We start from the raw sequence: 17083 nt of genomic DNA on the forward strand, positions 1-17083 counted from the left end.
TGTATTTGTGTAATGCTGTTATCCATGTGATTCAATTAAGTTGCCCTAAATCTGAATTAACATAAAAATGCATACATTTTTGAAGTACATGCATATTAATTTTGTTTTAAATAGTAGCCTACATATGGAAGAAAATTATTTTGAGTTTTCTTGATACATGCAGTCAGTTTCTACTGCATGATAAATTCCCTGAAATTGATAATGATGGTTTAATCTTTACAATAATGTGTGAAATTGTTTTAAATGTCATCTCCAGGTGGGCATCTCTGATCCTCCCAAAAAAAAACACTTTCTCATCAACCAGCATTGTGCAATATGATGTAGTTGTTAATAATCTCTCATGGTAGCTAATAACGCTCAAATTGTAATTATCACCCTGAATATATGCAACTACTCTCCTGGCTTGCAAAGTGATATTGAGCAACTAAAGCACTGAGGTGACTAGTCTTTCTGCCATGTTATTTTAATGTTAGCTATCTGATAAAGAGGAATAGGTTTCTGAGTAGTTAAGTGGGAAAATAAATGCACACTGGCTTTTTGGTGTCAAGTCTGTAATTTTGCTGTTTTAAAAAAAAAACAGCAAGTCACAGTTTGAGTATGTACCTTTTTTTCTAAAATTGGGAACATGTTTTCAGGTAAGGCATTTTTGAAAAATAAATTTGAGAATGAATTTACATGAAATGGCTGTCTTAAAAAAATAAGCAATTTCTCATCTTGCAGGAATATGGGGAAAAATGAATTTATATAATACTTACTGCAACTACTGGATGTCCCTAACTATAGCTAATGAAATACTTTTGCATTGCTGTCATTGTTGTAAGATACAATTATGTTCAGTGATTCAACATTCCATTCAACCATGGAATCCTTCCACTCAAATCTATTGTCACATGCCATTGTCACAATACAGTTACATTAGGATCAGAAATCTTATGAAATTAGACTCTGCCCAGTCAGTTTTGAGCAAAGGTGATAAGTTCTAGTTCAGATTTTCAGTGAGAGGCAGCAGGGTGGCTCAGTGGCTAGCACTGCTGCCATAGTATCAGAGTGGGTTTGATTCCAGCCTTAAACGACGATGTGGAGTTTGCACATTTTCCCTGTGTCAGCATAGGTTTCCTCCCACAGTCCAAAGATGTGCAAGTTAATATGATTAGCCATGGTAAAAAACCTCATGCAGGATTACAGGGATGAGGTGGGTCGAAGTTGGTGCAAAATTGATGAGTTAAATAGAACTATAGAGATTCCATGATTCTAAAACAAAAAACAGGAACAGTGAAAGTTAAAGCATTCAAACAGTTTTAACTTGAGCTAAAAAGTTCTAAATAGAAAGCTTGTCGCTAAGTGTGGTAGAATGATTTCCCTAGGTCTACAGTCAGAATCAAATGTTATGAGACTCTATGACTGCACTGAGTGGCACCAAAAATTTGTCACTTAAGTGTGCCAAGGGGACTGCAGGGTTCAAGGGAAGAGATTGGTCTGGGTGAGATGCTGTTTGGAGGGTCGGTGTGAGCCTGTTGGGCCACCACCCCCCCACCCCACAAATCCTCAGAGTTGCAAGTATATCAGACAACTGTGGAAGCCAACACCAGTCATCTTTAGTATCAGACTGTAAGTGCTTACGTAGCAGTTGTACTGTAAACAATCTAAGTAAACGTGGCATCTTCACACTGTGTAAAGTAACCTCTCTGCACAGTGTGGCCAAAGCCTTTCACACAAGGCAAGGAAACCATTGTGAATACTGAATAATTATTAGCATATTTCTGTCAAGGCTCAGTACCCATGCAATTGTTCCAGGAAACTTGAACAGCCAGTGCTAACAGAGTTAAGTCAAACTTCAAAACCCACATATCACTAATATTGAGTAACTAACATTAAAATTAATAACTCACCTCTCATGTGAAGGCTGTCAGATTCAGAGCAAAAGGTTCCTACTTAAAGTTCACATTAAAACAACATCCAAATTTTCCATTTGCCACAGTATGGACATAGTTTGAACTTTTCAAAGCCACCAAAATCTGTTTTTCACAACTTGTACGAGAAAACAAATATGAGGTTTACAACTTTCAAAAATGCAGGCATTTTAGATTTTTATTAGAATTGACAAAATTACAAGGAACAAAAATTGAACAATGATTTCACCTCAGAAGCAGGGCATCTTTCTTTTGCAAGTATGAAAAAAAAGAGCTCAATAGGCCTATGAAAGAATGAACAGCACAAAGCCACAGACATTCAAGTATTAGCCATTTGCTTCAATCCCAAGGTACTAGCTTAATTATCTGAAATATATCAACACAGCCATTGAAACTTTAGAATTTCTGTCTTGGTTCTGGAACCCTCTGCATCTGGACCAATTTCCCAAATCCACCTCTGCCAGCATCATAATCAGTCCTATATTCATCACGTACCTGCAAAAAAAACACGTACAAAGGAAATAAAAATGTATTGTGTCCATGACCTTCTAATAGAATTCTCACATTATTGACTTGTATTAGAATAAAGACACTTGTTCACTAAAGAGTTCTTCTGTGCCCCAAGCTAATAAGCATGATTGTACACTCATTATTCAAATTCCCTTGGCATTTGGCTTCTGTAACTCCTGGTATGGACAACCGAAGTTGGTGACAATACCATACTGCATAGCAGTCAGCTAAATTTTAATCAATAGACAAGATAATATCAGTTCAGACCTCCATTTAAAAATATACCTAGGAGTTCTAAACATCCACTCACTTGGATTCAGTTTTGAATTCCATTATACTGATGTCTGTCAATGTATTATTTAGATTTTTATAAATACTATAGCAAGTGACATTAGTTACAAAACAGTCTGGTTTCGTGAGGTGATTTCACCATACTGTTCAAAACAAAGGGCAATTAAAACTCATGAATTCAGCCAAATAATTCTGTCCCACCCTTAATGAGCATAAGTAATACAAATGATTCAGATCATAAGTTGTTTTAGCACATCATGACAACTTAAAATCATCAACATGTGGCTATCTTTTAAAACAGTAAAGTTTTTCCAGTTACTTTGCAACGGTACTAAAATTCTCAATGAACCAAAGTACACCAGATAAAAATACACTTTGATCTTGTGTCTTTATTTAAAGTTTACAAGATGTGATTGCACGTACCATATTATAGAGAAACCACGTACCTGACCACCAGATTTGCCTCGTCCAAATTGCCTGCCTTCTTTGAAACCAGTATCCCAGTCTGTTCTGATGATCCGATCATCCAGGCGTGTTCCATTAATAAATCTCATGCATTGTTCAGCATCAGCTCGTGTGTAATATCTAATTAACGCATTAAGGATAAACCACCACTTAAAAACTAAACTGCAGAAGCTGGAGACTTGAAGCAAAAAAATGCAAAATATTGGGAGAAACTCAGGTGGTCAGGCTGCATCTGAAGAGAAAACCTAGTTAACATTTTGAAGGGTCACAGGACTCAATTCAACGTGATTTATAAAAGGGAAACCATATTTGAACAATTTATTGGAGGTCCAATGGATGTATTTAAATTTCCAGTAGTCAGTTGATAAGGTGCTACATCAAAGGTTATTGCAGAAATAAAAGCTCATGGTGTAGGGGTAACATTGACATTCAGAAGATAGGCTGGCTAACCGGAAGCAGTAATGGGTAACTTTCTGGACATACAAGGATAGGAAAGTAAACTGAATTGTACTGGGGCAACAATAGTGATATATAAGTGGGCAAAGAGCTGGCAAACAAAGCATGAGGTGGGAAAATGTGAAATTGTCTATTTTGTCAGGAAAAATAAAAAAAACACCAATCTGACAGGCAAGAGATTGCAGAATTGAGATGCAGAGGGATATGGCTATCTCAGTGTACAAAATCACTAGCTGTTAATATGCAGGTATAGCAAGTAATCAGATAAGTTAATGGAATGTCATTGTTTATTTCAAGGAAATGTAACATATAAGTAGGAACTAATTCTTCAGTTACACTGGATATAAGTGAGACCACGTATAGTATTGGTGTCCTTAATTAAGGAAGGACAAATGAGTTACGAGCAGTTTATTAGAGTAATACCTGGAATGGGTTGGTTTGTCTTATGAGGAATGGTTGGTTAGGCTACATGCTTACCCACTGGAGTTTAAAATCACAGCTTAATTGAAACAAGATCCTGAGGGATTTCAATAGGTTTACGTAGAAAGGATGTTTCCTCTTGTGAGGGAACAAGAACTCAAGGTCAAATTTCAAAATTACGGGCGTGCCCATCTAAAACAAATTAGCAGACTTGTTTTTCTCACAGAGGCACAAGTCCTTGGAAGTCTTCCTCAAAAAGAACATTACACACAGAGTCCTTCCAAGTTTTTAAGGCCAACAAAGATAGCAAGGTTATCAAGGGTGGGCAGAAACAATATGAAAGGCACAAAATTCTTGAACCGCATTCATGGGAATGTTTTTAAACAGCATGCCCAACAAAGCGCAAGTCTTAGAAAATGAAGGTGGCAGCTAGTTGTAAAAGCAGTGGGTGACCACTTTGGAGATAGAGTTCTTAATAGGTAGATTTAGCATCATCATGGAAAGGGACAAAGATAGAACTTTTACAAAGCAGAGATGATCTGGCAAACGTGGACTGCATACATCTACCTGAAGGTAAGCCAGTGCAAATCAGTGGGGCAAAGTGAAAGAACAGAAGTCAAGAAATAGGAGCAGTAGAAGGCTGCTCAGCCCCTCTGCCATTCAATAGGATTATGGCTAATATGACCAAGGCCTCAACTCCTCTTCGTTGCCAGCTCCTCATAGTACTCAATCCCCCAAATTTTCAAAATAATTTATCACCTCTTTCAAAACTTGCAGTGATCTAGTTTACATTACTCCCCCTTAAAAATAAACCAATTCCACCAAATCTAGTCTCCTGGTTACCCAGGAGCAGAAAGAGAGGGCTTATGACAATCTCAAAGGAAGTTTAATTTTAGGAGGGTTGGAAGAGTTCAGAATGTACAGGGGTGAGGTTAAAAAATAAAGTTAGGAAAGCAAAGAGGATATTGAAAAAAAATTGGTTGCTAAAATTAAGGAAAATCCAAAAGGTATGTTATCAGTAGTTTGAGTAAAAGGATGACGAAGGAAAGGTTAGGGCCTATCAAAGATGTACATGGTAACTTGCGTATGAATGCAGAAGATGTGGAGAGGGGTCTACACAAGTACTTTGTCTCCATTCACGTAGGAGAGGAACGATCAGGCATTCTAATTAAAGAGAAGTGGTAAATAATAGAAAAAAATAAGCATGATGTGAAGGTCAGTACTAGAGGGACTGACCTACTTGAAGGTGGACAGATAACCAGAACCAGATGAATTTGATCCAAAGCAAATAAAAGGAAGGCAGGCAGCAAAAAGCAGGTGCTGAACAAATACTCACCAGACAGGTGAGTACCAAAGGTTTGTCAACATTGTACAATTATTCAGAAAAGGTACAAGAGATAGGCCAAATCATTATGGCAGTCAGTGGGAGGCAAATTTCTAGATTCAGTACGGAGACTGTTACTTAGAATGGCATGGTATAATCAAGAATAGTCAGCACAGTTAAAGGAAGATAATTTCCTCCAACCCAATTTAAATTTCTAAGGAAGAAACAAGGCAAATTGATGAGGGTAGTGCAGTGGATATTACCTACATGTACTATAGAAATAGATATAAAGTCTCACATACCTCTTTATATCTATTTCTATAGTCCATGTAGGTAAGTCTCACATACCTCGTAGGTCAAAAAAATTAAATCCTGTGGGATACAGAGAAATGCATAGAGTTGGATCCAAAATTGCTTTGTGACAGGAAACAAAGGATAATGGCTGATGGATACTTTTGTGAATGGAAACATTTCCAGTGGTTTTCCATAGAGCTCACATTAAGGTCCCACGCCATTTGTGGCATTTATTAATGATGTAGACTTAAAATGAGGGAGGCATGATTGGGAAATCTGACAATACAAAAAAAATGGCCAGGTGGTTGACAGCAAAATGTATTGGCTGCCAACTGCAGGATGATACAATGTTTTTGCAGAATAGTTGGCAAAGTGGAAATTGGAATTCAACCTCGAGAAGTGCAAGTTTGAGTTTAGGGAATACATAATAAATGAGAGGATACTGTGATTTGCAAGGGTACAGACCAGGCTCACGAAGCTGGGATTAAAATGGGCAGCTAGTTTATTCAGTCAATGCAGAGACAGTGGGCTGAATGATCTCTTTCAGTGCTGCATCGTTTCTTTGGTTCTACTGGGCTTGATTGATTCATTCATAGCCAAATTGTAAATGATTGTAGAGCATAACCACCCTGACAGTACGTGGTTGGAGTTCAAGCACCGTTCAAGGTAACAGTGAAATTGAACACCATTTGTCTCCTGAATTGGGGAGTGTTGTCAAACACAGAAACCCAGGGGTTAAGGTATATAGTTCCTTGAAAGTGGCATCACAGGTGAAGAAGGCATTTGTCTTCATTGGTCACAGCATTGAGTATAAGAGTTGGGAGTTCATGTTGCAGCTGTACAGGAAGTCGGTGAGGTAATTTTTGGAGTACTGTGAACTGTTCTGGTCGCCCTGCTATAGGAAGGATTGTATTAAATTGGAAAGGGTGAAGAAAAGATTTACAAGGATTTTACTGGAACTGGGAGGATATGAGTTCAAAAAAGAGGCTGAATAGGCTGGCACTTTTTTGCCCCCTGGAGTGTAGGAGTTTAAGGAGTGACTTTATCGAGGTTTATAAAATCATGAGTGACACAGACTGGGTTAATAGCAACGGTCGTTTCCCCACGATAGGAGAGTTCAAAACTACAGAGCATAATGTTAAGGTGAGATAGGAAAGATTTAAAAGGGACCTGATGACAACTTTTTCACACAGAGGATGGTTCATATGTGGAATGAACTGCCAGAGGAAGTGATAAATACATACACCATTACAACACTTAAGACATTTGGACAGGCACACAAATTGGAAAAAGTTGAGATATAGACCATATGCAGGCAAATGGGAGTAGTTTAGTTTGGGAAACCTAGTTGGCATGGACGAGTTAGATCAAAGGGTCTGTTTCTATGCTGTGTGACTCTGACTAGTCATACCAAACCACCCAATTAATTTCATTATGGTGCTTTTTAACATTTTGCAGATTTTTAATCAGTAAGTGTATCAAGGGTTATGGGATAGATGCAAGAAAATAAGAGTTGAGGATTCCTGATCAGCCATGATCTTACCAAATGGTGGAACAATTTTGAGGGGCTGAGTGGCCTACTCTTCCTAATTCACATAGAAGACATGGGAATGTTAGTGGATGTCATTTTTACAGAAGATAATTAAGATTCCACCTGAAAGAATATTATCTGAAATTAAGACTTATGGAATTGAAGAGAAATGATCAACCTGTTAAAGACAGTGTAGGGATAATAAGTATGCACTGAAATTAGAAGAAAGTGACTAGTGGTACTTGAGAAGTATCTGTGCTCGAGTATCAATTATTCACAAAAGCAAAATAACCACATTTGCTTTTAGAAACTATTGGTTTCACAGGCAGCCGTTAATACTGGAGCATAAACCAGAGAGGTAGGTAAATTGAATCAGCAAAGCTGTTGCTGACAGATTCCAACAGTGCAAGATCATCCACTTTGAACAAAACAAAAGTTAATGCATGCATATACATGCTTAAAAGTTGGGAATAGTACATGTCTGAAGGAATTTAGGGATCCATGTGCACAGAAAAATAAAAATCACTGAAGTGTAATGGGCACAAACAATGAAACATAATCAAATAGGATAATACAATGTTTGTCTTCAGAACTGGAAGACAGACCATAAAGAGGCAGAAATGTTGCTGCTGGCTAGACCATACCTGAAGTAATGTTACAACTCTGGGCATTATATTAGTCTTGCAAGAAATGCTGTGCAGAGTTACCAGAATGTTAACAGGGCTCCAACAATCAGATTCAGAGGAGCAGATATATTAACCTATTCCAGCAAATATAAGCTTAATTTAAGGGCAATCTTGTTAAGCTTTTTAGGATTTGAAAATAAATGATTAGTTAGATAATTGAAACCTTTTCCACTGCTACAGCAGTCTAGGACAAGGCAGTATACTGTAAAATCAGACCCAAATCAAACCATTCAGGAAAGAAGTTGAAAAATATTTCTCCATATTAAATATGAAGTATGGACTACCCTAATAAAAACAATTGATGTCAACTAAAGTAAAAAAATTTAAATCAGAAATGAACAGATACCTGCAAAGGTATTAAGGCATACACAGTCAAGATGGATGAACAGAATTAGGATAAAAAGAAAATCAGCCATAATCCCATTGCATGGCAGAGAAGACATATGGGAACTTCCTTAAAGCATTTTCTTTCTTGGTGGAAGTGACAGATGCCCTGGCATTAGTTTTCTATATTGCCGTGGGTTGTATTTATTGTTCAATTAACACGATAAAAATTGATTTGAATCACTACCATACTTACATTGTTACAACAGTGAATACACTTCAAACGTACTTCATTTCCTGTAGAGCACTTTGGGATGTCTTGTGGTCATGAAAATCACTACAGAAGTGCAAGTTTCCTTTTTTTTAGGCTACAAACATTTAATACCACTACTCTGAGCTATGTCTAAACAAACAACTGAATTTAAAACATAACAAGACTTAACACATAAAAGATACTCCACAAAACAGAATCCACATGAAGTTTTCTTGATTTTGTCTAATCCCATGATGATTCTCTTAACATCACCGCTTTTTGAGAAGAGTTCATAGATCTGTTCCTCAGTTGTGTAAAATGACAAATTCCCGACGTAGAGAGTGCAGCTATATCTCAGCAGTTTGTCTTGCTCATATCGGCTTCCCTTTAGAACGAAGATTTGAATTTAAGGACAATAAAAAAAATTCTGCACTTTGGCACTTCTCTATAATCTAACAATTAGTGGAGAAATTCAACATTGCACTTCATTTTTGGAGGGATGCATTTCCGCTCTCAAAGTCCAGGACCAAAGCAAGCCAGTTACCAGATTGGAATCTGGTGCCTTCTAGGTAGTAAGGCACTCTCATGAAACTTACACCATCTTTGTCAAATTGGGAATTAAATTATCCCATCATTTAACCTATTGCTTTTTATGGGGAATGTTACTATGCAAGTTTCAGAAGAAAAGTACACTATGAAATGAATTAAATGGCTATGAATTAGTTTGGTATATCAAATTAGAAAGAGTTAATTCGGTAGCATTTTTCACCATGCTACCAAATCATAGCCGATACATTCTTCAATTTACTAATCTATTTTTCCCAGGTACATAATTAGAATAAAATTTGTGGTATTCACAGAATTTTAGCCAAAGTGTTCCACATTTCCATGACCATTTTTGAAAACCACTCCTTGATTTAAGTCCTGAATGATCTAGCTTTAAATTTAAGATATTGTTCTGCATTATCTCAGAAGGAATAGAATTTCACATCAACCTTTCAAATTTCTCCACCAGTTCACCGAATCATTATGGTGCTGAAGGATGTCATTCAGCCCATCATATTTGTACTGGTTTTTTTTGAATGATCATCATGATTTAGTGTCATTTTCCTGTCCTCTAACACTGTACATTAAACAATTATTTAAATAGAAATAATGCCTTCATGAATATTCAATTAAACCTGCATTTCCATGTAGTACATTGCAGACCCAAACCATCTCACCCCCATGTTCCCTCTTATTTGTCTCCTGTGTGTATCTCTGGTGGTCTGTGTGTGTGGCAATGACTTCCAAAATCTGAAATCAATGCCTATGTTGGAGTGTGTGGATTCTCCAAGTGGCTGCACAGCTTAGAGGTAATCTTGTTGACATCACTATACTATTTTTGCAAATTACTTTATATTTTTGTCCTGTTCTTGATCTGTTTACAAGAGGGAACAGTTTCTCCTTGTCTATTCTGTTCGAACCTCTCATGATTTTGAGAACTTCAATCAAATCTCATCTCCAGCTCCTCCTAAGAAAACCAGTCTCAATTTCTCCAATCTATTTTCATACTGGAAAGGTTTCACCCCTGGAAAAATTGTTGTAAATCACTCTGTTCTCTCCAATGCATTCATATCTTTCCTAAAGTGTGGCATGCGGAACTAGACATATTAGCCCAGCTGAACTAATTCATGTCTCATGCACTCTGTATAACTTAATAAAGCCTCAGACATTGTCTGCTTTCTTAACCATGAACTCCATTTGTCCTGTCAGATTTCTCTGCTCCTACAACACATAACAGCAGTACTTCATTTTATATTGTTTCTTCACATCCTATCAAAATGAACAGAACTGAATATCGACCACTTGTCAAAACCTTTGAAGTTTTACACTGTCCTCAGTTTGCAATGCTTCCCAGTTTAAACACCTGAGTTACACAATCTCTCAACAATCAGAATTACAATCAATCAATCAGTCCTCAAAATATAACACTTTTAATCAGAATTAAGGAATTTGCACTGCTCCCCTACCAAGGCTTTTTTGCATTGCTGCACCTCTGAATTAAACTTGGTCCAACAAAGGCACTGCACAAATAGAAGCAGACCTGCCTTTTCCTGGTGTTTTTGAGAGGTAGACTAATATTCCATTAGATTAGATTACCTATAGTGTGGAAACAGGCCCTTTGGCCCAGCAAATCCATCCCGACCCTCCGAAGAGTAACCCATCCAGACTTACCCTGACTAATGGACCTAAACTATGAGCACCCGGAGGAAAGGCAACGCAGACACGGGAAGAATGTGCAAACTTCACAGTGGCCCGAGGCGGGAATTGAACCTGGGTCCATGGCGCTGTGAGGCAGCAGTGCTAACCACTGAGCCACCGTGCCGCCCCCCCGTTAGCGATCGTTCTATTTCCCCCCCCCCCCGAATTAGCTTTAAGAGTATACAGGGTACATGCGCACCCAAATCCTCCTACTCTCCAATTCCTACCTTCTTGCCTTAAAATAGTCCTGTTCGTCTTTCTCAGACCCAAAATCATTGACCCCACAATGAACTCCATCACCGGTTTTACCCACTCACATCAGAGATCTTTTCCATCGTGATCTATTTCCTCGCAAATCTTCAAACTTACCGTACCTCGCAAGTATCAAATACAAACTCTAATACTTTACATGAGTCAAGTTAAGGATGTAAAAGTTTATATTGATAGAAATCAACATTTTTTTCCCAGGAAATTGGTTTCTCGAGACAAGAGGAGCAGACCTCAAAAATTACAACAAAACGCGGGGGTATTGTCCCAACTTGTGCCGGGCACCAACAACGTTCACTTTCTGTCTGGCTGTAACTAGGGAGATACTGTCTGGTTAACTCAGATTATAACAGGTCGGGAAGAGAACACAATAGACGCATTACCCGGAAATGTTGATCCCGGTACTGGCTCAGCTCCACATGAGAATCACTGTTGAGGGCATTCAGTACAATAGACATGACACCAGAGAAATAAAAACAAACAGCAGCCTCCAACCAAACGGACCCGAACTGCCGGGAGCAGCACGTGACTGGAAATCCCCGTCCTCTTCCTGTCCGTCCACTTGAAACGGTCCGTGCTACCGCCGCCTCCGGGCTGATCGTTCCTGAAATTAAACCGTCTTTTGGCGAGAATTGTCGTCCGATTTAGAATCAGAAAATGCACAATGGTTCGTGTTTGCATTCAGTTTCTGCAAAGGCAAAATATGAGCAAGATGCATAATCTTGTTTTTTTTTAGAAACAAATGGTCTCTCCTGCCCACCGGACTGTGAAAGTGACGGAGCGTTGCAGCCGATCGCCGAGATGATCGAGTCGTTTCCATGGTGATTGGACGATGGAGTCGATGGCCGAGTAGCGGGGAGGTTAGCAAACGAAGTGAGCGGGGGACGAGCAGGAGGGTGAGTGTCCGCCATGGTACTGCGAAAGCTGCTGCAGTCGGTGTTGAATAACGCGCGGCTGATCGAGAAGCTGTCGGAGTCTATGCCGATGCGGCGAGCGGCCCAGATCACTGTCTATGTGATAGCACGGCTCCAGCTGAGAGGCCAGAATGTGGCCGAGCGACTGAGTCAGTTCAATGCCCTGCGGCAGCTCCTGGAGAAGGGAGACATTCCCCGCAACCTCAACAAGAAACTGGCCGAACTGAAAGACGCCATTGCGAAGGAGCTGAAGGACTCTTTGGGGAAGAAAGGCGAAAAGTGAAAAATACATTAAAAACTGGATTCTCCTCGGAGTTGATTCTCCGCACTCTCCGACACCTGCTGTGGTGACTGGACCAAAGAGGAAGACTTTGAAAAGTTACCCTATTTTAAAAGCACCACGGTAAACATCTGTCCTGGGGATACTCCAGCTGACATTTGGGTAAATTCCCTTTCAGTATTCATGGTGGTTGGATTCCGATGTAGCGATACACTGACTTTGAAATTCTTTTGAAATGTTATGAATGCTTATTGTCATCAGCACAAGATCAGAATCGTGACACTTTTTCACCAGATTCAGATTAAATAGATGCCATCTGACAATTTTCCTATGTTGGCCGTAATTGTGCTGTAACTATTTGAGATTCACTTTAAATGCTGTGCAAATTCATTGATGACAATGTAAACTGTGCACACAATTCGTCAGAAATGTCCTGTGATAGTCCAAAGAATTAAAGAAAACATGTTAATTGTTATTTGCCTTATTACTTGGACAAATCATTTTTTATTTATAAAGTGGAAACCTTACATGGTGTCATTTATGTTTAAATATATTTTAAAATAAAGGCAATGCAGTTCACAGAAAAATAACCTCAGGCTACACTTGTTCATGATAATGCATTGATATCGGACATTTCAGGCCTTCTTAAAATCTGGGTCCCTAATGAGAGAGCATTATTGAGAAATTAAACTGAAAGAACACAATCTGGAACTTTTAGTTGTTTTAACAACTTGCATTCATATAGTACCTTAAATGTCCCACCCAAACCATGTTGTGGATTGCTCAACATAACTTGAGACTGAACCGTGCAAAGAAATTTTAGAAGTAATGATCAAAACTTTTTTTAGGAGTGGCATTTAAAGTGTGCAATGTGAGGTTAGAGTGGGAATTTCAAAGCTTAGACTTTACCAAACCTGCTGAAATTTTCCAGCACTTTGTTTTTATTTCAGAACTCCAACATGCACAATCATTTTGTTTTTATATGCAACAACAATGGTGTCTTGAGATCGGTCCAAATCAATTGACCTGTCTTTTTAAATATTCTTGCATGGTAAGTGGGTGTCACTGATACAGCCAACATTTATCTTCCAGCCGAAGTTGTCCTTGGAAGATTGTTATGAGTTGCCTTCTTGAACCACTTGCATCCAGTTGCTGAACGTATACTCACTATAATGTTGGTAACAGGTCCCAGAATTTTGACCTAGTGACATTGGATTTCATTATTTGTTAAGCAGAATCAGGGAGATCTTGCAGGTGTTAGTGATCTCATGTGTTTGCTGCCCAATCTTTTGAGAGAATAGTGTTCAGATATTTGGAAGATGATGTCTGAGAACCTTATTGAATTTGTCAGTGCAGCTTGTGTACACTGCTGCTGCTGTGTGTACTAATACTGTGGAGGATGTGAATGTGATTCCAATTAACAGGACTACTTTGTTCTGGAATGAAGTCAAGCTTCTTGAGTTTTATTGAAGTTGTACTCAAAGAAAGTGAGGACTGCAGATGCTAGAGATCAGAGTTGAGAGTGTGGTGCAGGTCAGGCAGCATCCGAGGGGCAGGAGACTCGACGTTTTTGGACATGCCTGATGAAGGGCTTATGCCCAAAACCTAGATTTTACTGCTCCTCGGATGCTGCCTGACCTGCTGTGCTTTTCCAGCACGATACTCTCGACTCTGAAGTTGTACTCATACAAGCAAGTGGGGAGTATTCTGTCACATGCCTGACTGCGAGCCTTGTACATGGTGAACTGTTTTTGGACAGTCACATGTGTTAATCACAGCAGGATCCCTATACTCTGGCCTACTTTTGTAGCCACAATATTTATATGGCAAGTCCAGTTCACTTTCTGGTCAATAGTAACCCCAGGATGTTGATAGTAATGAATTCAGCAATCGTAATGCCATTGAATGGCATAGGGCAATGGTTCTCTTTTGTTAGAAATGGTCATTGCCTGGCACTTACGTGGTTAAAATGTTACTTGCGACTTGAAACTTGTATATTGTCCACATCTTGCTGCATTATCTGAAGTCACAAATGGCGCTGAACATTGCACAATCAACTGCAAACATCCCTGTTTCTGGTCTTTTAGTAGAGTTAAGGTCATTGCTGAAAATCGTTGGGTACATGACCTTACCCAGTGGAATTCTTGCAGAGTTGTTCTGGAGCGAAAATGACTGACCTCCGACAACCATAGCTATCTTCCTTTATGCTAGGTATTACTCCTATGATTCCTATTTTCTGTGGTTTTGCAAGGACTTCTTGATATCATAATTGGTCAAATGTGGCCTTGATGTCAAGGAATTCTCACCACTTGGATTGACTCTTCGAAGGACTGGAAGGGAAATAATTGCAGTGGCACTCACGGGAGTAGAACTTGTGGAGGAAGTCCTTAATATTGAATGAAGGTCGTTGGTGGAAGTCCCACTACCCACCCAAGATTTGAGTGGGGCGACTTTCTGAAATTCTTTCCTGCTCCTGAATTCCTCTCGCTAGCCTCATAATTGTGTTCTGTTGGCAAACAGTCCTTAAATAGTCATTAGTTGCCCACTTGAGCGCTTCAATTGGGTAAGGCGAGCAGGTTCCTAAATTCTGGCTGCACCTTTTTTCTAGCTAGATTGTCCATATTATTAACAACAATGTTCATATCCTGGGTGTTCTGCACAAGTTCAGTGACAGTTTTATCCCTGACACCAGGGAAAGAACTCACCATCCTGGATTCATGCCTGTGGCTGCAGAATTCCCTCTTTACTCCTTAACTATTGAATCTTCTATCACTGTTGTTCTTCCAGTATTCCTCGTGCCTTCTGTACAACTGAGTCAGCCAAGGTGCCATGGACCTAACTGGCTTCACTTTGCAGATGAACCATCACTTACATCAGTATTCCATGATGTGGAGGTGCCAGTGTTGGACTAGGGTGGACAAAGTTACTCAATCACACAACACCAGATTATAGTTCAACAGATTCATTTGGAAGTACTAATGCTTCCAAATAAACCTTTTGGACTATAACTTGGTGTTGTGTGATCTTTAAATCAGAATTCCAAAGTAAGTATTGATTGGAAAATGAGATGCACTCAGAGGACTCCTGCATGATCTGCCTGTTTCTTCTTGATTGGCTAATGGTCACCCATTCTCTATTTCCCCGTATATGCATAAACTGTGGGCTGACTTCATCTATAATAGGCTATCCTTGAAGGTATGTTGCATGATGCCAACTGCTGCTCAAGCTCTGAAATCTAGAGTTTGAGCTGTTATCCACAATAGGATCACATTAACAGGATGTGAACTCCAAACGTTTGAGGTACTCTGCAACCTAAAAAAGAAAGCCTTATTACCAATTAACTTCAGTAGAGGGAAATTAACTGAAATGTTTTATTTACCCCAAATTTGTCTGAAAAAAATTGAAATTTCTACTTTCCCATCCATATAGATTAATTGTATAGTTGTAAATAGAAAAACACAGCTGCAACACTCTCAGCCTTTCTGTAAGGTCACTATTTTATTCTTGTTTTCTCTCTTTTTCAAACATAAGCATGCCTAGGTCTGCTGATGGCAACAAATCTCTCTCCTAATAAGTCATGACTGACAAACTTGACTTAAGTTGTGACCCATGCGGGACAAATCCTAAAAGGAGGTAGGATAAAGTGGTAAAAAAATTGATTGCTTTGGTTTATAACTAGGGGAAAAAGAAAATAACAGATTATTCTAGAACATTATAAATCATTAGGTGGACTTCAACTAGACTGTCATGATGCATTCTGGACAATCCACTTCAAAAAATAATGTAAAGAGATTTAAGATGTACAGAGTCCATTTATTAGAATGTATCAATGATACTTTTGAGTTATGAGTGGGTTATAAAAATATGGTCAACTGTTGTAACAAAGGTTAAGAAGTTACCTGTTAAGAGATTTTAAGATGAGAGATTTTGATAAATGGTGAAATAAAATCCAAAATCATTAGAAAAAGTCTTGAAGAGAGAGCAAGATATTTTTCTTTTTTATTTAGAGAGTTGAGATCTAAATTACTGTACTTGAAATGGAAACTGTTCCTATTCAATACTTTTGAAAGGGAACTAGAATATTTGAGGATGAGGAACTTACATGGCTATGGAAAAATGGTGGGATAATGTGGAACAATACACCATTGCTCTTTCAAAGAGCATGTACTAGCACAATGGGCCAAATGACCTCCCTCTCTGCTATAAGTTTCTAAAATTATTACATTAGTTACAACCCGGTGTCACCCTTAGTAGCCCCTGCACAATATTTGGGAAGGACATTTGAATACTAGATGTTAGCAGTATTGATAAGTATCTGCTTATCGAGATGGTTCATCATATTAAATATAGCTTAGACAATATAGCTTAGTTACTGTTATACTTATGATTTAATCAAATTTACCACCTGACCTACATCATATCACAAGTTAATGTACTGGTCTATGAAAAACTACACAGTTATATAAAATGATGTGACAATGAAAAGACATTAGATCTACAATATGAATACAGTGTAAAGAGAAGCATCACCTGATTTCTTAAACCATTTTAGTACTTTATTGCGTACATATTAACAGCTGTGAAACTGAGATGTAGAATACACATTAAAGTAAATGGTTAAAAATAAACAATTTTACTACTGGATTTCTTAATATTAAGTTAATATATTTCTACTAGAGGCTTTGTCTGCAAAAAGTCATATTTTAAATTTTTTAATGAGAATATGACAGAAAGTTACAAACTAAGTGTAGAAAATATTCTGGTTTTGAGCTCACATTTTGTTCCCCAGAATCTGCTAAAATTAACAGGGGCCTGTGTAGTAAATGCATAAACCACAATTTCTATTTTCAACCATACAGAATTTTAGTATTTGAAGGTTACATAATAGTCCTTTGGAGCTGAGGTAATCAGAGT

General features: G+C 38.4%; 2 protein-coding genes across 2 annotated transcripts; one reads left to right on the forward strand and one right to left on the reverse strand.

The window, feature by feature from the left end:
• Window positions 1-2070: 2070 nt before the first annotated feature.
• On the reverse strand, window positions 2071-11521 carry ncbp2 (nuclear cap binding protein subunit 2). Its single transcript, XM_043702469.1, has 4 exons — window positions 11359-11521; window positions 8668-8849; window positions 3158-3296; window positions 2071-2405 (listed from the first exon to the last, which is right to left on the reverse strand). The coding sequence occupies exons 1-4, from the start codon at window positions 11431-11433 to the stop codon at window positions 2307-2309; spliced, it is 495 nt and encodes a 164-aa protein (XP_043558404.1). The 5' UTR covers window positions 11434-11521; the 3' UTR covers window positions 2071-2306.
• A 24-nt stretch (window positions 11522-11545) lies between these two features.
• Window positions 11546-13289, forward strand: si:ch211-162e15.3 (protein NCBP2AS2). Its single transcript, XM_043702468.1, has one exon. The coding sequence runs from the start codon at window positions 11885-11887 to the stop codon at window positions 12170-12172; it is 288 nt and encodes a 95-aa protein (XP_043558403.1). The 5' UTR covers window positions 11546-11884; the 3' UTR covers window positions 12173-13289.
• Window positions 13290-17083: the final 3794 nt, after the last annotated feature.

This window comes from Chiloscyllium plagiosum, chromosome 13, assembly GCF_004010195.1.
Source record: "Chiloscyllium plagiosum isolate BGI_BamShark_2017 chromosome 13, ASM401019v2, whole genome shotgun sequence".
Taxonomy (NCBI): Eukaryota; Metazoa; Chordata; class Chondrichthyes; order Orectolobiformes; family Hemiscylliidae; genus Chiloscyllium; species Chiloscyllium plagiosum.

Bases quoted from the DNA above. Each gene is read 5' to 3' on its own strand.
- ncbp2 (XM_043702469.1), bottom strand. From the start codon at position 11,433: ATGTCTATTGTACTGAATGCCCTCAACAGTGATTCTCATGTGGAGCTG. The intron at 8,850-11,358 runs GTAATGCGTCTA...TTCGTTCTAAAG, and splicing joins ACCGGGATCAACATTTCCGG to GGAAGCCGATATGAGCAAGA. The intron at 3,297-8,667 runs GTATCTTTTATG...TGCGTTAATTAG, and splicing joins TGTGGATTCTGTTTTGTGGA to ATATTACACACGAGCTGATG.
- si:ch211-162e15.3 (XM_043702468.1), top strand. From the start codon at position 11,885: ATGGTACTGCGAAAGCTGCTGCAGTCGGTGTTGAATAACGCGCGGCTG.